At 50.0% G+C, this 21757-nt stretch overlaps 1 protein-coding gene across 1 annotated transcript; it reads left to right on the top strand.

Moving 5' to 3' along the window:
* Positions 1 to 803: 803 nt before the first annotated feature.
* LOC139054651 (ornithine decarboxylase-like) lies at positions 804 to 21328 on the top strand. Its single transcript, XM_070532016.1, has 8 exons — positions 804 to 839; positions 1654 to 1750; positions 1929 to 2005; positions 3186 to 3352; positions 3800 to 3934; positions 5280 to 5444; positions 5825 to 5978; positions 21276 to 21328. The coding sequence occupies exons 3-7, from the start codon at positions 1958 to 1960 to the stop codon at positions 5970 to 5972; spliced, it is 663 nt and encodes a 220-aa protein (XP_070388117.1). The 5' UTR covers positions 804 to 839; positions 1654 to 1750; positions 1929 to 1957; the 3' UTR covers positions 5973 to 5978; positions 21276 to 21328.
* The last annotated feature ends 429 nt before the right edge of the window (positions 21329 to 21757 follow it).

Raw genomic sequence — 21757 nt, 5'->3', positions numbered from 1 at the left:
CCGCAGTTATGACACTTATACTTGCGGTACCGGCAGCTTTCCGCCGTGTGACGTTTACCGCAACGGAAACACTCTAGGCACTCATTCTTGCCTCGATAGCGGTCCCTAGCTTGACTGCCTTGCTTTAGAACATCAACTTCTAATCTAGACTGCGTTTGTGAACAGCCTTGGTGCTCTTCTAATGCCATTTGCCGAGTCTGTGTGGATGCTAGTTCACGGTTTAACGCGATTTTGCATGCTTGTTCGAATGTCAGCTCTTCAGCTGTAAACAGCTCACGTTGTGTATCGGCGCATCGTAGTCCGGCAACTAGTCGGTCTCTAAGTGCTTCGTCTAGAAATTTCCCAAACTCGCAACTTCTGGGCAGGTGCTTCAGCTGAACCACAAATTCGGCTACAGTCTCTTGCTCAAGTTGCATCCTTCGGTTAAATCGGCACCTTTCAGCTATCACGGCCTTTCTGGGACTGTAGTGACTTCTTAGCAGAGCCGTTACCTCGTTATACGTTTTGCTTGATGGAGAATGTGGAATCAACAGGTTCTTCAATACCTCATACACTCGAGGACCTACTACCGTCAAGAATACAGCCAGTTTCTTGCCTTCAGCTATGTCATTTGCCGAGGCGTAAAGCTCAAATCTTTCCAAGTAGGACTCGAAGCTATCGCTTCCTTCGTCAAAGTTATCAATTTTTCCCACCTTCGCCATTGCAGCGCCGGCCCCGCAGTAGTCGTCTTCAGCAGCCATCGAAGAAGCAAGTGACAAGCCGTCCTGATCCCATCCTCGTCGCCAGTGTTGTAGCGTGCGACAACCGAGAAGCCGTACTCCAGAAAACGACAGTGGCAGGTGCAGAACAAGGAAGCAGCGTTTATTCTTTAGCACACGCTTTTTATAGGCAGCGGTTACTTATCCGCTGCTGATATCAGTGCCCCGTGATGACGAAGTGGCACGGCATGCGCTTGGCGTTACGTCATCACAGTCACGTATAGGCATTAATGTGTGTTAGAAAAATTTATCAAAAACTTTCAAGTTACTTCCCATTCTAAATATTTTTTGGCAAACGGTACGAGCTGTTGACGAAATGTTGACGTAAAGTAACGAGCCTTTTGACGGGGTACTAAAGTTGTTATTTATAAGAATTTCTTGATAACTTCATTGCTTCCGAAGTTGGTTACTGAAGCTTGACTAATTATGCAATAAAGCAGAATGCAAAAGAAATGTGACTTACTCCATGCAATAATCAGTAACATGCATTTTGTCCCGTCGTCGTAGAGTGCATCGGCATACTTAAAATCTATGACACCAAGATTAGCGGGAACACCATGTATAAAAAAATGGCCAGGCTTAGCTTGGTTAAGCCAAGAATGCGTTGCATATTGCGCGAGTTGGGGTCCAGCTTTTCCTCCGGCTGTCGTGACGTCACGTCACGTGGTTGCGCTAAAGGTCAATGGCGGCTGCCCGGCCGCGCCCAAGGGCTGAACTGAGTGATTGCAATATGCAACGCATAAAAGGTGGGAGTCGTTTAGCCCAACCGAGCTAAGGGAGGTATGGAAGATCCGAGTGGCCTATCTCATGAGCCTAACTTGAATTTTTAAATCAGCTGATAAATATGTCATACCAAAGCGCATGTGCATTTCGCCGAACGTTTCATTTGCCACAGAAAGAAGACGACTCATTCTTCGTCTGTGATGTCAGAGACATCGTTCAGAAGGTGGAACTCTGGTGCCAGCACCTGCCGCGCGTGACCCCTTTTTGCGGTGAGCAACTCCACCCTTTATGAGCTATTTTCATCGTATAGAGTATCCATATAATGAAAACTGTCAACCTTGTAAAATATTTTAGTAGCACAGCTACCATACCAAGGCCGGGCATGGTAGCTGTAAGGAGACCATGAGAAGTAGTTAAGTTCTACTTCCATCCTTTTTTGCTTTCCAGCCATCAAAACAAATGGAGACCCCGTTCTTATGGCTGTGCTAGCTTCTCTTGGAGTAAATTTCGATTGCTCGAACACGGTAAGGACGAGTGCATGTCAGAGTATAATTCGTAATTCACGAATCAGTGATTGACCTTATGATGCGTGGTGGACAGAGAAATTGCTAAGTCAAATATTCATCGAGTGACTTTCTCTATGTTGCCTGTACATAGGAACCTTACATATCTTTGGGGAGAACAACCCCTTTTGTTCAATAACCAAATCCAAAGGGTTACGGTGCCTGATCTCAGAAATAAACGTGTTAATTAAGTAAGCAAACATGCAAATGAGGGCAGTAGAGAACGACATGAGGAGGAAGGAAGGGATGCCAACCAGTCAAGAGTCCGGTTGGCTACTCTACGTTGGGGGAAGAGAGAAGGAAATGGAAAGAAGGGAGAGAGAAGGTGACAAGCATTGTAATGGCCAGTTCATCGCATGAAGTTTTGTTCACCAACCACGAAATGAACATCATTCCAAACTGGAGTCTGAAACTAATTACTATGAATTAAATCTGGATAAATAACGAGGAAGACGAGAGGCCTTCCCTCATATACATGGTGCTTAATTCTTAATGTATACACTTCAAACGCTATCCCGTTCTTTTTATACCCTCCCCCCAAAAAAAAATTTTGGCAAGAGGCAAAACTCCGTCGCCTGGCAAGGCCTTGTCGCCCACTGTGCGGTTGGCGCTGCTGTCAGTGCATTTGATTAACACGTAGAGGACAGCGCTGGCTGTAGTTGACATTTTATGCATAACCGTCTTTATCTCCAGTTATATTTATTCTGACGCGGTATAGCATGAAAGAGTCGTCAAACTCAGGCTAATCTCTCTGCCATTTATTTCATAAAATTTTTTTTCACCTGATGCAGGCGCTATGTTGTTTATTTTCCTAGGAAGAAATAGCGCATCGCTTGCAATGCAACGAAAAAGCGTAAAATTCAGAATGACGTTGTTGGGACGTACAGTGTCATTGAGCTGGCACAATGTGTTCTTAAAATGATTTCGTTGTTAGGACATTTTGTTTTCAGGTTAGCTTAGAGTTCGCCAGTACATGCTTGTTTATAGCCCGTACTTAAAGAACACGTACGATTTTTTCTTCGCTTACGTTTTTTTATGTCTTATTGCTAGCAATGCATGACACTGTCCGTCTTCTGTAATGAGGACCCATGCACTGTTACCCGATGTATTGTTCACCAACGGTGCTCTTTCTCGGCATCAGAACGAAATAAGGACGATTCTGGAAATGGGTGTTCATCCCGATCGCATTATTTACGCCCACACTATGAAAAGTACATCTCACATGAAGTTCGCTGAGGAACGGGGCATCACACTGATGACATTTGATTGCATCGAGGAATTGCACAAGGTCAAAGACAAGAAGGCCAGGTAAGGACTTGCTCATACTACGATTTATCACATTAATTGGATGTAAGAGCAATACATTTTTCAATAATATTGACGAAGTAGTCATCACGAAAGCAACTGACTTGTGTAATTTAAAGCGCCGGTGATAAAAATAAGTTTCAAGCATGGTTGAAATTATAGCTTTTCACATATGCTGCCATTTTTCATCACCATCAGCCTGTTTGTACTCACGGCAGAGCCTAAGCCTCCCCCTGCAATACTGACTTGGCCCTGTCTTGGAAGCGCGTATCTTTTCTAAAAATACTAGATGTGAAATGAAGAATATCAAATGTACGTTCTAATTCGGGAAATATTTCTTGTAGCAACATGGAACCAACTGATGCACTTGGTCAACCACAACTCTTCCACAAACCATAAAAATTTCGACAAAAGTGTAATGGTACACTGCCAATGTTACTTTCTCCACAGATTGCTTCTTCGAATAAAAACCGAAGACGAGGGTTGCAAATTATTGTTTAACAACAAATTCGGCTGCTCCGTGGATGATGCAAGACACATTTTGAAGTCGGCGCTTGACCTTAATTGCAACGTAATCGGGGTCACGTAAGTAATGCGTGCGCATGATCATGGTTGTTCAGTTTATTTGAACAAGTGCTGAAAAATGTCGATTCTTTATTTTACTTTCAAATAAATTTATTGGGAAATCGGTTACTGTGAAACCTTCTAGTAATACAAAGGAAATTCGAATGTAAGGCAGTATTGTAAGCACTATTTCTTAAGATTAGAAGCACTATTCAGGAAGATAAATCGAAAACCAAATTCAGGAGGATACGAAGTATTTCCATAATATGTCCGATGATTTCGTGTCCGGTTTTACAGACCTCTCTCAATATTGGGCCTGCATGCACAATTTATGCCTCTTGCAAGTGACAAATTGTTGTCGTGTAAGTTTTCGAGTGACAAAGGGGTTCGTGTGAATTTCTTTCTGCGTTTACCCTGAGCAGCGTATTGTCATTCGGTTTACTGCCCACTGCTGGAAGCCTATTACCATTTGTAACTTTACAAGCGCGCAAAATGCTGTGCGCCGCGACACCGCAGATGCCAGGTGGGTGCTATTGGTTCTTTATGCAGTAAGTAACCTTAAACTGAATCCAATGCAAGGCATGCTGCAAGAATTTACTTGTATCAGCTTGAAATTTCTAAATGTATCCATCACCTTTTTAATCGATTAACACAAGTGACCAGCTACAGCGTCGGGGAGAGGAAACGAAGCAGTAACACAGTTTACGAGCACGCCAATATTTGTGCCATATTTTCTCTGTGCACGAAACCTGTGCGCCGGCTAAACTAGAGGAGGCTAATCTAGAGGCGGTGTGAGTGCAAAAAAGAACAACGATTGATTAGCGATGTGATATGGCGCCGCGAGACTGTGACTCCTGAAAAAGATTATGTGCCCTCCAGTGACACGCTTCGAAGAAGATCAACGACCAACATTACGCTACATGTACGCATATAGCCATATCTCAATTTCACCTGAGGCAGTACTTATTACGTAGCTAATTGTTTTCTGTGCCAGATGTGGTAAATTTTATGTGCTCTATCTTAAACCCATCAGGGACATCAGAGACACGTCTACATGTTTATCTTTCTCGGGTGACCATGTTTCATTATTTAGTGTGTTCCCTTCGTTTACCTGTGGTGGCCTGGTGGACGGTTTGAACATTGCGCCACTGTCAACAGACAGTGGCGCCTTGATGAGTGCAGTCTAAGCTACCTACACAACAATTAGAGTAAAACTTACATGTCTTTAGAATTACATGAAATTTTATGTTGGCGGGTTGAGTAGAACATTTGAAGTATTCTATATTTTTACGTAACATAACGGGAGGAAATCGGGAATACCGCGTCTTTCATTGCCATGGTTCTTAATGGGTACTTGTTAATCTAGGTTCCACGTGGGATCCTTCCATGAGCACCCGGAGATATTCTGCCGCGCAATAGAGCGGGCCAGGATCGTGTTCGACATAGCAGCAGATATCGGCAAACCTATGATGATGCTGGACCTCGGAGGTGGTTTTCCAGGTGCACTGCGTGGGGATCATAAGTTTATAAGGTTAATTTTATTAAATATATTTTGCAACACTTGACTTAGTTTGAAACTTACCTAGTAAGTTGATGCTTGGATGGGAATGAAATTATACACACAATTAAATGTGTGATGATGTAGAAGCAATTACGCAAAGCTTTTGAGCTAAATATAGCATCAAATATATTCTATTTTTCTTTCAATAATGAATAAAATGATGCACAAGCTGAGTTCTTATAGGTAATGAGAAATACGGTGACTGTGTTCATATAGGCATTTCTGATCTTATCTACACGGCACACACGCTGTGGTGCGTGCGCTAATAAGCAGTGAAACGTCTGATCAAATGCCTTGTGTAGCACTCGTTCTGCTTGCATATTGACTGTGCATTCCGTTTACTGAAACAGACCTGTGAGTGCATCCAGCGGACAATCGATAAGCACTTTCCGGAATCAAGCGGAGTGCAGATCATTGCGGAGCCAGGCCAGTTCTTCTGTCAATCTGCTTACTTCCTCGTTTTGCGGGTCATTGGCAAGAGACGCAGTGACGTGGTAATCGACGGTGAGTGTGGGATCGCCGCGTGTCGGCAGAATTGTGCGAGCCTGAAAGGGCTCGTTACCCTCCAGCTGAAAACGTGCAATTGAAAACGTGAAAACCAGTGAAAACCAGTGAAACCAGTGAAAACGTGCAATTTAGTTGACACACCAAAACCGCGCAAGAAAAACTGAATTCGAAAAGAAAGCGCGATCAAATCATTGTTGCGTAACGGCATAAATGTTTTATTGTAACAAGCGTATTGAAATGTTTAGGCACTGGACGTAAACATTTCGGGTAAACGCGAGCCTTCACCTTAGCGCAGCAGAGTTTCTCTGTTCTTCCTATTAAAGAGCGCGATGCAAGTGGCGGTGGTTTATATTGGCATTTTTTTTTTGTCGCAACAGTTAAAACCTTTATGTTGGGTTTCCTGTGTTGGTCAGTTCATGCGTCATTTCTGCTACGGTAAAGAAGACGGTGACAACAACGGCCATCGTTGCCGTCGGATCGCATTATCAATCGGAGAAAAACAAAGCTTCGCTGCGTACCACCTGAATGCGAACCCCAGCGGCAGCGCATTCGCAAGTTGGACACGACATTTCGCGGCGCAAGCGCGCAAAATTTGCTCTTGCTAACTTAGGCCGGATTTTGCGCCCCACGATAACTTTGATAGTGGCGGCGTTTATGCATGTATCTTGGAAGTCTCAATAACCAATACTTTAGCGGACACGAATAACGTTGTGGGCACCGCAAAAAAAAAGTTCTCTATAACATATTATCTATGAAACAAGACATATAAAACCGCCCGATTCTTAGCAAATTCATGGTAGTTGGTAAGCGCCATTGCTTGGATTCATTAATTCATTCCGGCCTTCGTTTAAAATCAATTGCTTAAGAAACGATGGCCACACCAAGATGGCCGCGTTGGCGGCGAAACCTGTATATGGCTAATCTAGCGTTGTTTTTTCGGCGTCTGTGAATAGAAAGATCTTCATGTGGGCCGATCCTGGTTATAGCGCAGAAAGAGTCCAAGCTCAATGACATTTACCCCTGTGGGCTCGGGTACTTGCAACGCGATTTTGAACTACTTTCGGATTCCGGCAACAGAAACTTTCATACGTGGGCCGATCCTTACCATAGTGCAATATCGGCCCGACCTGCGGCGGCAGTGAGTGAGTGAGTGAGTGTCAACTTTATTATTAGAAGGGGTAAGGGATAAGGGAGGCTAAGCTACGTAGGCTTCCAGGTTGTGCTTCACGATGGAGTCTTCAGCTCGTGCCAGGACACGTCTTTGGATGTCTCGGTCGGTGCTGGAGAGAAGAGCCTCCCATTGTTCGTCGGTGGGGGGTGGCGAGACGAGGTCGGCGGGCGGGGGATCTTCCGGGCAGCCCCAGAGGATGTGGTTCAAGGAGGCAACGTCGCCGCACAGGCGGCAGCGTGGATCAATGACACCAGGGTGGATGCGCGAATACACTAGGGGGCACGGAAAGGTGCGGGTCTGGAGGCGACGCCAGGCGATCTCGGACCGCTTGGGAAGACTGCCATGTGGAGGTGAGTAGGCGTACCGTTCGAGGCGATAGTGCTGGGTAATGTCGTGGTAGGTGACCAGGGGCTCCGGCACCGGGGCGTCCAACGCGGAGGGGCCCACCGCTCGGTCGACGAATCCTCGAGCGTGTTGGTGAGCCGACTCGTTGCCGGGGTGACCCGAGTGGGCGGGGACCCAGACCAGTTCAATGTGACACGGTTCGTCCTCCAGTAGAAGTGGGCGAAGGAGCCGTAAGGTGGAAGGCGAGACGAGACCTCGGGCGAAATTGGAGATGGCGTGCTTGGAGTCGGAGAGTATGACGCTGGCGTTGGTCGAGGTGGCGGCTAAAGCGATGGCCGCCTCCTCAGCCTCGACGACGTAGGGCGTTCGAACGGTGGCGGCCGTGATTGTCGGCGCCGAGGGTGCCGAGGGTACCGAGGAGGGCGAGACGGAGACGACTGCGAAGGCGTCCCCGGGCGAGGCGTATCTGGCCGCATCCACGTAGGCGATGGCCGGGTGGTTGGCGTACTTGGCGTGAAGCATGGCCGCACGGGCTTGGCGACGTGCGTCGTGGTGTCCCGGGAGCATATTCTTGGGTAGCGGCTTGATAGAAAAGGCTGCCCGAAGAGCATGCGGTAGTGAGACCAGGTCTGGCGGGTGAGAAGAGGTGTCATGACCGATGGAAGAGAGGATGTAGCGACCGGTCGGCGAACGATAAAGGCGTTGCACCTGAGCGGTGCGGTGAGCTTCGATCAGTTCGTCGAGCGTGTTGTGGACTCCCAGGCGGAGGAGACGCGCCGTGGACGCGTTGGGGGGAAGGCCGAGAGCAGTCTTGTATGCACGGCGGATGAGGACGTCGACCTTGTCGCGTTCCGATTTGAGAAGACGAGTATAAGGAAGGCCGTACTTGAGACGGGAAACGACGAAAGTGTCCACTAGCCGGAGGAGATCGTGTTCGCGCATGCCCATGCGCCGCTCTCGGACACGAGCAAGCATGCGCGCGGTTTGCTGAACCGAAAGCGAGAGCTGGTCGATGGTGTGAGCATTATGGCGGTTTGACTGCACTATCAGCCCGAGCACCCGGAGATGCGAGACGACGGGAACGGGAGTGGAATTGGCGTGAATCGTGATGGTGGGGCGAGGCGTCTTGTGGCGACGCCAGTCGGGGGGGCGCATGAGGAGGAGGGCCGATTTGGCCGCCGAGCAAGCGAGACCGGCCGCGTGCACGTGACTTGTGACGACGTCAGTTGCGCGTTGCAACATCTGCTCAATGTGCTCGTCGGAGCCAGACGTGACCCAAAGAGTTACGTCGTCCGCGTACAGGGTGTGTTTGAGATCGGGGATACGGTCGAGCTTGTCGGGAAGTGAGCGAAGGGCGAGATTAAAAAGGAAAGGCGACAAGACGGCGCCCTGAGGGGTACCACGAGATCCAAGCGCATACGTGGGAGACGAGAGATCTCCCACGATGATTTCGGCCGTGCGGGCCGTGAGGAAGGAGCGAATGTAGTGGTAGGTGCGAGAGCCGGGGTTGATGGTGGCGAGTTCGGTAAGAATAGCCGAATGGGAGACGTTGTCGAACGCCTTGTGAAGGTCGAGGCTAAGGAGAGCCTTAGTGTCCGAGAAGGTGGGCGGATCGAGGAGGTCGTGGTGGAGTTGCAAGAGGACGTGTTGAGTGGAGAGGTGGGGGCGGAAACCAATCATGGTGTGGGGAAGGAGGTGGTGAGCGTCTGTGTACGTTTGCAAGCGAGCTAGGACGACGTGCTCCATGAGCTTGCCGACGCACGATGTGAGTGAGATGGGCCGGAGGTTCTCGATTGTGAGTTTCTTGCCCGGCTTCGGGATGAAAGCCACGCGAGCGTGTTTCCACGACTGGGGGAGGTTGCCGGAGCGCCAGCACTCATTCAGGAACGAAGTGAGGGCAAGGACCGAAGAGGCATTAAGATTTCGGAGTAGTTTGTTGGGAATGCGATCAGGACCGGGGGCAGAGGTGGTGCGGAGCTTGTGTAGCGCCGCGTAGACTTCAGCTTCCGTGATATCGGCATCTAGTTCGGGGTTGGGGGCCCCGGAGTAGGACGCGAGAGGGGGAGAAGAGGTGCCAGGGGGTGGCAGCTGGAGGTATTTGGCGGCCAGGTCTGCTATCAGCGACGGTGTGTCGCCGGGGTAGGCCCGGACAACGCGTTGTAATTGTTGCCGAGCGACTGACTTGGCGGAAGCAGGGTCGAGGAGGTGGCGGAGGAGATGCCAGGATTGCTTGCAGCCCAACTGACCGGAGATCCCTGAGCAAAGCTGCTCCCACTGTTGGCGGGCGAGCACAGTTGTGTGATGCTCGATCTCGCGATCGAGGTATGCGATGCGGCGGCGTAGGCGACGGTTGTGACGTTGCTTATGCCAACGGTTGGTGAGGCTCGTGCGAGCGGCTAACAGGTGGGCGAGGCGGGAGTCAATTGCCGGATGGTCCTCCGTGGTGGGGATCGAAGCGGTGACCCCGTCGAGGTCCGCCAGTAGCTGGTCGGTCCACATCGTAAGGTCCTCGATGTCGGGGGTGGCAGAGTGCAGCCGGCGGGCTCGGAATGCATCCCAATCCGTATAGCGGGTCGTGTGTGGGCGCGGCTTGCACGGGGAGGTACGGGCTTGGATGGCGAGGACGTAGTGGTCGCTGCCCAGGGACTGATGTGTATTGGACCAGCGCGCGTCGTGCACGTAACGGCAAAAGCTGAGGTCCGGAGTGGTGTCGCGGCACACGCTGTTGCCGATGCGCGTGGGTTGCGTGGGGTCGGTGAGCAGGGAGAGGTGGAGGTCGTGTGCGAGCTGCCACAGCCTCGCGCCGGTGCCATCGGCCTTGGAGTAACCCCAGTCCGGATGCCTGACGTTGAAGTCACCGAGAACGAGGAGGGGGGATTTGGCTGCTCTCGCTGCAGCGGCACGGAGCAGAGCAACGAGCGACAGGTCTTTGGTGACGCGTGGGGGGTATAAATATTAAGAATAAAAAGAGAGGGGTCTTCACGTCGCTGAGGTAGGACCTCGATAAAGACATGGTGGACCGTAGGGAAGGGCAGATCGGCTCGATTGACCGTGAGCGTCCGCCGAGTGAGGATGGCCGTGACGGGATGGGGCAGAGGGTGATGAGCTACTTCGTCATGGGCGACGTAACCCGAGCGGGAAATGGTGGCGTGAGTCTCCTGTAGAACGATGACGTCAGGAGAGACCGAGGGGTCCAGTTGTTGAAGGTGTAGAAGGAGGTGGTTACGCTTGGGGCGAAAACCACGGCAGTTCCACTGCCAAACGGTGACGACAGAGCGGTCAGCCATGATTAGTAGCGGAAGAAAAAGGTATTGCCTCGGCTGGTGCTTGCGAGAGTCGGGCGGCAGAGGATGAGGTGGTGCGGACGTGGAGCGGCGGCTTGGCTCGGATGGTTGCGAGCATGGAAGCTTGAAGGCTATCCACCGTCTCTTGGAGAGACTGGAAGGACGTGGCGGGGGGGTAGGCAGTGAGGTCGGTGCGCATGGCATTGAGGGCTTCTTGTTGTGCCGTGAGAAGCTGGTATATCGAGTTGAAACGGCTATCCAGCCGTTTTTCTAGGTCCACCAGGGTCGTCGTGATGGCTGCCTGGACCTCTTCGGAAAAGTGGAGAGATGCTGGAGGGGTGTTGGGTCTGCGGCGTTTGCTAGTGCCTCCTTCGCAAGTCTGAACATCCATGTCAGAAGAGGAGGCGATTGAGGAGGGCAGACATGATGGGAGCGTGATGGCTGCCTCAAGCTTCTCCTCAAGAGCTCGCAGTTGGGCTTGGAAGGCTTCAATTTGGGTCTTCTGTGCCGCAAGTGTAGCGGTTTGTGCAGCGAGCTGCTGTCGTAGGGAGGCGTTTTCCTGCTGCAGTGCGACGACCTGCGGCGAGGAGGACGCCGAGGGAGCGCCGGGGGGGGCGCGGGACCACGTCGACTGGTTGAGCTTAGAGGCTGGTTTGGGCGCCGCTGGAGCGAGGGGTGGGAAGTCACTGGTCGACTTGGAGGGCGGAGGCGGCGGAGGACGGCGTGCCGTTTGCTTCGGGGGTTGAGGGCGCTGCACGTAGCGGTGCTTACAGTTGGAACTATGCGTGGAGTGATTCCCCTTGCAAACGATGCAGCGGGGGGTGCAAGTCGGGGGCGAGCCCTCGAGCGGTGGGGGGTGAAAGTCGCCGCAACGACGGCACCTGTCTTGCTGTGGCTTGGGGCACACGTCGGTCCGGTGGCCAGTCGAGCGGCAGTTGAAACAGGCCTCCACCTTGTTGTGGAAAGGGAGGAGGCGAAGGTGGACTCCATGGTAGAAGATCCACCGGGGTAGTTTGGGGTCCGTGTGGGTGACCAAAATGTGGGGAGTCTTGCCCATACGGCGGGCACCCACAATAGAAAGTGCAGGATTACTTGCCTGCAGATCGTCAAGGATGGCTTCATCCGTGAAGTCGTCGAAGGCGTGGTAGAGTATGCCCCGTAGGGCGTCGTCCGGCGGTGGGGCGTAGAGGTGGATGGCGATAGTGGTGCCGGACACCGTGAGGGAGGTGATGCGGAGGTAGGCTTGAGCGCGAGCCGATTCCGCGACGCTGAGCGTAAAGGTGTTGTTGACCGGGTGGATCCGCACCGTGTCGCGAGATGCGGGCGGGAGGTCTTGCAGGCTCGCTGCTTGCAGCAAGGCGGTGTATAAATGCCAAGGCTGGAGTTTGGTGAGGTCGACGGGGGTTTTGGGGCGGCCGACGAGGTGAATCGTGTCGGCCGGGAGGCGAGGAAGTGGAGCGTGACGGCGGGGCTGAGGAGGCGAAGCACTTGCCTGCGTCGATCGCGGCGATTTAGCTGCGTCGGCGGCGGCGAGGCGCAACGCTGCGCGGCGTTTCTCTTGGGCGCGAAGGCCTGGCGTCTGCCAGGAAGCATCCGAAAGTTCTTCGGGGGTCACCTCTTGTCCTTGGACAGCGATCTCCATGGCGGTGGGTAGCCGGGAGATGGGCGACGAGGCGGCGGCGGGCGGCCGGGTGGTCGTCCCTTCGTCTGCGCGCTGGCGTGCGGGCGGCCGCACTCGAGCTAGGCCGGATAGGCCTAGGTCGGCGCACGGCGTGGTCAAGGGCTTCCCCAAACTCTCCTGGGCCACCCCGGGCGAGTATTGGTATACGACTGGTATCGGAATGGTCCTGACGACTTGCTTCACCCACTCGTGAAGAAACTGTCCGGATAGGGATAGAAGAACCGGCACGAGGGCCGAAAATTGGCGGAGCCGACGTGAGGTGCGACTGCTCTCGACGCCGACGCCAGCGTCTCCCCGCGGCGGCAGTGAAGTAGATGTTAAGCACTCCCCATAGGTGGGCCGATCGCGAAGGTAGTGCAGTGCCGGGCCGACCAATTGCGGAGGTGAACCAGTCGTTAAGCACTCCCTATACGTGGGTCCATACCGAAGGTAGTGCCATGGCAGGCCGACCCGCGACGCACGTGAATCAAGCCTTAAGCACTCTTCATAGGTGGGTTCCTCCAAAGATTGTGCAATACGGGGCCGACCCGTGGAGGATGTGCAGTTCTCCATTAAGGGGCCCACATACACAGCTTCGCTCCTCATCCTTCTTCACAGAGCGCTAGGGCAGCGAGTTTTTTAAAAGATTTCGTCCTACTATTGTTCTAAAAGTACAGAAGCTGCTTCTCTGTCTCTTTGAACGGTCCTACTGCGACCGTCACATAAGCAGCTGTGGCTTTCCCCTCATCCCAAATTAAACTGGTCCTGATGTAATTCAAGCTTTCATACACTACGTTACGCAGGGCAACAGCGTTTTTTGCCGTGCTTTGAACTATGTGACGGCTGAGCCAAGGGAAAAATGGATCGTGTTTTGGGGCTCGAAAGACACCCTTCACTGCCTCTAATCTACTTTCCATTGCAGAACGATCACTTCGTGTCTGAAATCCGAGAGACGCTTGATCATGCTGGGCGAAAGGGCACAGCATCGTCATTCGGTGACTTTCGGGTAAATGTAGCATAGTCGGCACAGACTGCGCTCTCAAGTATTCTCGGTTTATGCAGAACGAAAACGAGATGGTTGTAGTTCTGTTTTCGAGGGCGCTCAGCCCACAAGCGCGATGGCACAATATTATATCAATCTTATGATGTCTATTATTGGTTTCTCCATTCCTTTATTCATTATTTACGGTTGCTAATGCAAAGTAGCTTCTGCCAATTCGATTCAACATTGCCGTGACATCTATGACTGGGAGTAGTTTTACAATTATACCGACATCCAAGGCGTGTTCTTGCCCTCGCCGCCTTGCTGTAACGGTATGATGGCGCAGGCGTGGCACATTAATGGAGGGTTATAAGGTCTTCAGAGATGGGAGCGACACGCAGTGCGTGTGCAGCAGTAATGACGTATCCAATTGAACGCTCTCTCACGCTGAGCTCAATCGGATCTGCCGAGGAGACAGGGCAGCGTTCTGCATACAGCCTACGGCATCAGCGTTCTGAACACAGGTACTAATGTTCGTCTGGATCAGGTGTGTACATATACACCGTCATACACACATAGGTTTCAGCAAAAAGGACTGTATCTACCTAAACCTATCTAATCCTTTCATTGGCGCTGACGCATGCCTAAGGTAATTTCCAGTGTAGGGGCTATAGGGTAGTTACAATCCCCTAAGCGCATCGCTGCGTCAATGTACGGCTCCGCGGAGCTAAAGTACGTGCAAGTGGCTACATTACACAAGAAATAAAACTTATTTAAAAGTACTTTTTGCATGGTCATGTGTAGATACTGCGCATGATTCACACGAGGAAAACATGCCAATGATATATTCCAGAATGGTAGATATTGTCCACGCTAATCTTTACCCGAAAAAACAAAATTCTGCGTGCGGCGCTGCGCACGTCGATACCATGCAGTCGGGCTCGTCTCGAGTGCTATTGAGGCGTGATGTCTGTAACGCTGCTGTCGTCTCTCCTAATCACGCCAGCGTAGTGGGGCGCACAAGAGCTTCTGTCTCGTGCTTCCGGATCCAACGGCCCCAGAAAGGAACCTGCGAACTTTTCCTGGGGACTATCGTTTTTCAAAAATCGCATTTGCCTATACAGCCCGTTTTCGTGGTGTTATCGCTCATGTACTACATTATGCGGAATATCACGGCGATGGAAACGACGACTGCGGATATTCACCTGAAGTGTCGATATAATTGTTATCTCAAGAAAATGTTTACCCAAAACGCATGTCGAACCAAAGACCTCACAGCCATGAACGCAATGCATTTTCGCGGTGCCAAATGAAGCATGCAGAGAAGGAATTTATTTCCAAAATTTATCCGCTGCCGCAAAGTGTTCCTGGAATGGGCACCCACGGATCAAAGTTTGTCCTTCTCCGTAGTACCACTAGGGAGAGACAGACAGACAATGAACTTTATTTGATCCTGAGGAGCTTCAGCGGTGACCCCTATCGGGGACCCGCGGAAGCCGCTGGCCGCGTCCAAGTCGGGGCAGGAATACCGTGATGTTCCGCCCTTTCTCGGGCCCTCTGGATTGCCTCTAGTTGTGTCTGGAGCGATGGGCTCAGGAGTGCCTCTTCCCAGTCGGCTTCGCTGGAGAGAGGGCCGTTAGGTAACGCGGGGCATTGCCAGAGCATGCGCGCTAAGGAACAATAGACCTCATTCCAGTCCGGACAGCTCGAATCGACGTCTGTGTAGACACGGCTGAGAAAGCCCAGCGAAGCGAATGAGCCCGTCTGGAGCATTCTAAGTAAAACTGACTGAGACCTGTCTAACTTCGGGTGAGGAAGAGGATAGGCCCTTCTGCTAAGCCGATAGTGAGATGTTATCTCGTGAAAAGTAAGAAGCGGATCGTTCTGCTGGATTTCATCCTGTCCCCATAAGGCCTCCATGCCGCCGCGGCGCGTTACATCTCGCGCACGGTCATGGGCAAGCTCGTTGAGGTTAGGTATGTTGTGATGAACGTCCGCACCCATATGGGCGGGAAACCAAGAGATGAAGTGAGTGCCAGGGTTTGTTCTCTTTTCCAGAATGGAGGCAGCCTCGTGGGCTAGGTTACCCGATTCGAAAGCTTTGATGGCCGCTCCTGAGTCGGTGAAAACGTTGGTGCGTGAGGGGTCGGTCATGGCCAGGGCTATGGCGACCTGTTCCGCGACTCCAAACCTAACCGACGCCGAGGAGCGTAATTCCCCTTTGCCGTCAATGATTGCCAACGCGAACGTGCTAGAGTTGAAGTACTGAGCCGCATCGACAAAGACAGTCGAATCTTGATTCTCGCTAGCCTTCTGTAAAATCGCCCGTGCTCGGGGAATGCAGGTTTTGAGAAAGAAAGGTACATATATATGCCTCTCTCGCAACTAACGAATGCGAACAGTGTTCGAGAAAATATGAGAAAGAAGCTCTCCTACACACACACACAAAAAAAAAACTCTATGTCCTCCTCACACGCTACTCCGTGCAGGGTGGGCAAAACGACGTCGTCTGCTAGGGCGTCAGCCATGTCAGTACCCACTCCTCGGCAGTACAGGGCTGACGCGCAGGTGTAAAGAAAAGTTTTCGAGAGACCGGACAGCATTGCATGCAGAAAGCAATGCTCGCAAAATCAGCATTAAGGGTTAGCAGTTAAGGGATTCTATTTTTGTCTATTAACAATGTTGTAATTGTTGTAATTCTTTAGTAGAGAGCTTCGATTCGTTGAGACATTGTTTATGCGATATGTCGCGATGACAACATTTTGTATCTGTCTACTTAATGCAACGAATAACGGTAATGGTTATGTATATAGGATTTCGCGGCATTTTTACGCCAGAACTACGATATCATTATGAGGAAACGCGGGGAAGGCGGAAGATGGAAATTCGAGACGATGGGCGAAACGAGAACAAGGCGAAAGCAGGAGCAAACGTTTCGACAAGGGGACTTGTCTTGAAGACTTGTCATGTCGCCTTGAAGTATACAAGTCCACTTGTCGAAATGTTGGCTCCGGCTTTCACCTTGTTCTCGTTATGTTCATCGTGTTAATATTAATATGAGGCACGCCGTATTTCGACCACCTTGACTTCTGTAGCGTACACATAAATCTACGTACACCCGCCCACTTGTATTTCGTGCCCTTCGGAATGAGCCCAAAGCGATTGGTACCAAACACACGACCTTAGCAGCAAAGCATCCACTGATGCTACCACGGTGGCTATTAGGGCAATGCTTATCAATTACGTCTTAATTGCAGAAGTTTCTGAAAAAGATAACACAAACAGCATAAAGTATTTGATGGCCCAGCCGTCAACGTGCATCATTTAATTGGCAAGCAGATGGTCAATGAAACAAAGCAGTTTACAATTTGAAGGGCGTTGGGCTGCTGAGCTCTTGGTTGCAGGTTTGACGCTCTTTCGCGGTGGCCGCATTCTGCCGGTGGTGGAATGCAAAAAAACGTTCGAGCACCATGCATCAGTTGCACGTTATAAAGATCCTCAGGTGCGCAGAATTAATAAGGACTCCCGAACCACGGCACCTCTCATAACTAAGTCATAGTTTTAGCACGTGAAATACTAGAATTTTATTATTTGAAGAGCAGCTTCGACGCAGGTCTTACTGGCTAGCCCGTGGACAGATGTCAGCATTTGCCGCCTAATGCAAGAACACCCGTGTCCCGCGCATTTGGGGCACATTAAAGATACAGGTGGCCAAAATTAATCTGGAGTACCCCACTATACAGCGTGCCTCATAATGAAATGGGAGTTTTGGAACGTAAAACCCCAGAATTCAATTTATTCAGGTAAAATTTTACACCTGAACCCGCCATCTTGCTTCTTTGTTGTGAACTGTCCACATGATTTCATTGTTTCGTCCTGGTGATCTTGAGTAGCGGGTTAGGCATGCCTCCAAGCAAACCTGTACAGGATCGAATAACTCTCTCTGACACGCTACTTCGCTGAAATAGGCAAGTCGCGTATTCCACCTACATGGTGCGTCGGTCGAGGAGAACGTCCAGCCGCTCTACGCCTGCGTACCGGGAGCCTTCATAGGCCAAATCTTGAGCGTGTGCGTGTGCGTGTAAATTCTCTCTACGCCGGGCAGGGCGCTCTTTCTACTACTGTTGCGTTCACCAGGATAGCTTATCCCACCTCCGCCGTGTTGTTGCGACGCCTGTTTATCGAAGCTCGACCGACGTTACTTTTGGATAGCGTGGCGATGTCGGCGGCCTGTAGGCATCCGGTACACCACAGCGATCAGGCAGGGGCGGGACGATTTCTAGTGCGAAACTTGCACAGTTTATTCAATGGTTGGTAAAGATAAGAAGAAGAGAATGAAGTAAAAAGTGCATTGCGGAGCCCCTTTAAATAGGCTCTCTAAAATCGCGGGGGGATCTTGCTCACCTCAGCGTCACGTGAGAGGCACTGAGGCTGGTTTGTGGATGGGCGTCTGCCACTTTCAGTGAGCCGGTATGGTCCTGCCTGCGCAGGTACCAAGCCCCCAGTTCCGGCATTGGAGGCGTCTTTCTTCTAGGCGACGCTTATTCGCGATAAGGCGCCTGGTCCAGTTCACGTGATAAGCCTTTGTCGTGGCTTTGCAGTGGCTCTCACTTTCAGTAAGCCTGTAGGTCCGGGAGGGGTGGCTTGATCTTTTCTTCTCAGCGACGTTGGTTCGCGGAAGTTCTGCTGTAGAGCTTGACAGTTCGTGGAAAGGGCGTCGGGTTGAGGATACGCGGCTAATCGATCGTCCCAGTTGACGTCTTCACGAGCGTGTCTCCGCTGGCGGCATCCCGGGGCCCCTTCTGGTTCGCAGAAAGTGTTTCCACGCACAAACACAAAAGGGCCTGTAAGCACTGCGGAGCCCTGCCAGACCGGTCATCCATTCGAGACAACCATGGCGAAATAGAAATTCACCCTTCATTTCGATGAGGCATGGTGGTCGAGCATCCTTCTTGCACGGGGTGCTACACGCCAACCGTAACACTACCCAACAATAGTTGCCTCCCGTGCTGCGTCGCGGTAACATGCGCATGTTGCCGCGCGCGAACCATTTCGCTTGGTCTCAGTTTTATGGGTGCATTAGTTGGGTGCACTAACAAATCTCCTAAAACAAGTATTACGCACTTGCAATGACTATGAAGCTTTGCAGAAAGCCACCAGATATAAGCATTTCCTTCTCCGTTAACGCGAGAATGGGCTGCTTATGGAGGAATGGCTCTACGTTCTAAGGCGCGCAACATCGGCGATATCGCTCACAGCTAACGCTAACCACAGTAGTTTCAATCTGCAAGAATATTAGGAAGTATCATTGTAGAACTAGAAACTTAAGCTAAATTTCTTGGCTGAAGTATTGTTGCAGGATTGTCTCGCACGCAAGGACAGGTGCAGAACATTAGTAGGCTTCCGATTCGAACCGGTTGAAAAAGAACGCAGCCACTTCTGCAACACCACAGGAATTTTTACTCAAGATAGTTAGATACAACGTCATGAGAGCATGCTGACGCTGTTGAATGGTTCCATAAAACATGTTGGAATCATCATAATATGAGATTGCGAATGCGTTGGCTATGCGAAAAAATGTCGCCAGATTTAGTTCAGCGCTTACGTGTTTCGGTTGCCATGTTGGCGCAATTTGAGTAATCAAAAAGCAATTAGCGAATTTTCAGGTGTATGCGGTAATTAACATAGGACCTTAGTTTCATTATGAAGGCAACATTGTGACTGTAGCTCTTGGTTTATTTTTTTAATGCCTGTGATATAATTATATCGTAGCCGCCTTTTGTAATTCATGTAGCGGTACAGGATTAGATTTCCCTCGCAGCTGCGCTGAACCTCTACGTATAGCATTGCTGAGGTTAATATCTTATTCTCCGTAAGTGATATCTTATTGGAGTAACCCTTAGTTACGTAACAGCTCGACATTGGCATAAATAAATCTGGGAAATATGAATCGCTAGCGAACATATAGCCACAACGTATCAAGCAAAGCACTTCTCTTTTTCGCAACCTAGCCGGTAGATTGAAATTGTGTGGTACACTGCAAGTGCAGCAACAGCGCAGGGCACACCACATATTGAAGGTTGCACACCTACACCAGAAGGAAACTGAAATTTCTCGCTTCTGCAGTTTTCTCCAAATTCTTTATCGCTATTATTCACCAAACTAAACTTATTTACTCTATATTGCTTTCGTTATACCTTAAACAGGAGTTTCTCATCGACATCAGGACGTCTATCTAAATGAGAGCAAGAACAACTGTATTTCTCCAATCTGCGACTTCATAGACGTGAAGATAATGCCGTTGGAGGTAAGTTTAGCGTTGAACAATCGCACGTTACGGCATATATGGCACTCAATTTGGTTAATGCTCTCCAAACCGACACCACGTTGCCTACCGTATTGGTTAACTAGAGTAAATTTTGAAGTTCGTCATACTAAACACTCTGCGAATATATTTAATCCTGAGACGTTATAACGTAAAGTATTCCATTCTGATTTTATCCTGACGTCACCTTTACGCAATCGCCAACGCAAGAACGGGCGGTGACACGCAAGTTAGGTTTAACAGCCCAATCAAACGCTCTCTTCGTTCATAAGAGGTGATGCTTGTTTGGATTCAAAGCGAATACCATTGACTACTGTGACAGCACTTGCCTATCGAATTGGCTGACTAGAGGCGAGGAGCAGATAGAAGAGGAGAGGGTTTCAGTGAGGCTGTGCCTGCGCAGTGAAAATAAATAATCGAGTGAGGCGAGGGTTGCCTGCGTATCCGCTTGGTCCGCTTCCACTTGCCTACAAGTTGCGGTGGCTTTCGTGAACCATTGCGGCAGCTTGCAAAGGGTCTTTAGAAATGCCGCTACAACGGATGCTTGGTGAGCAAAATTTGGAAGCGCTATCTTGCTTACTTTCATAAATAGGTCAAAAAACGTTATACCCTCACGCAAGGTTTTTGTTATACGCTAACAAATCGATCCTCGCTGGCGGTTTTGGGCAGCCAGTGCCAGTGCGATCGGAAGGAAGCCGTGTTCTATTCCTTTCAGGACTGGCCCCTACTCCCTAACTATAAGAAAAAAGTGAAGCTTTGTTCGGTATATGCATGTATTTTAGTGTATACACGTCAATTTGACATTGTGCGTTTTCACCGTTTTGTGATGTCGAGTGACAGGCGAAATAGGCGGAGCGCGAAAACAGTTAGGTCAATTTCAGAAAGCTAATAGCGACATATACGCACAATCGGCAACAAATTTATTTCGTTTGTTTGGCCCAACGATGCATAATCAGTGTGTAAACGTCATATCGTGATGGGCAGTTTTCGCGGTTTTCGTGAAGTCTTGTGACAGGCAAGTGAAGCGGCCTTTGCCCAAGGAAATGTTTGACGAATAGCGGTGGGCTCTCGAAGGAAACGGAATCCAAACATACTTCAATAGTTTTATGCTATAGCACTCCTGGTAACAACAAAAGTTATTTCGCTGGTTCAAATACTGATAGAAGTTAAGGTTCGCTGAGCTAATACGATACCGTAACCTGTACTGGACGCTAAAAAGTTGCCCCTGGCAATACTTAATAACGGATATCTAATGGATTTTAATTCTACCTTAGGTCCAGATATGTCCGCCGACATGTATAAAGGTTTACTGAACTGCCGCTGTCTGACTAGAATATCCCCGTCATCCTATTTGTCTCTACCCAATTATAAAATAAACATTGTAAATCTTACTCACTTATCCTACGATGAACATGTCACTGGCACGGGATAACATTGTTAATACTGACTTCTGATGTAAAGAGACATATTTGAACCAAATTTCTCACTGCAGGTCCTGATGTCTCTTTTTTGTATTTGGCACTGCAGGAGCCACGGGAGAGGCCCATGGATGTGTTAACCACACTATGGGGTAGTACGTGCAATCCCCTAGACCGCATCGCTGATATGAAGCTGTTCTTTGACGTGAATGTCGACGAGTGGCTCGTGATGGACAACATGGGCGCCTACACGTTGAGCTTTGTGAGCGACTTCAACGGAACCGGATTTCCCACTGTTCACTACATAGCACCACCTTCGACCATAGATCTTGTTAAACGAACTGTTGAAAGTTCTCCCATGCGCAGTGGTTACCACCAGCCAGAAGAGGCTCTCAAGATGAAGCGTCTACGGGACAAATCAGAACTTGTGTAGTGGAACTACTGTACAGTCATGTGACGTCAAGGCATAAACCAGCATAACCAGCAGTCACCCGCACGAACCTTTTACAATGCGTGTTGCACTAAAACTGTCCATATTACAACACCCACTTCGTTTTACCTGATGCACAAATAGCACACTGAAGCTCTCGT

The sequence above is a fragment of the Dermacentor albipictus genome, chromosome 1 (genome assembly GCF_038994185.2).
Source record: "Dermacentor albipictus isolate Rhodes 1998 colony chromosome 1, USDA_Dalb.pri_finalv2, whole genome shotgun sequence".
NCBI lineage: Eukaryota > Metazoa > Arthropoda > Arachnida > Ixodida > Ixodidae > Dermacentor > Dermacentor albipictus.
Note: the sequence above shows the minus strand (reverse complement) of the source record. Positions and strands in the feature narration are given on the sequence as shown.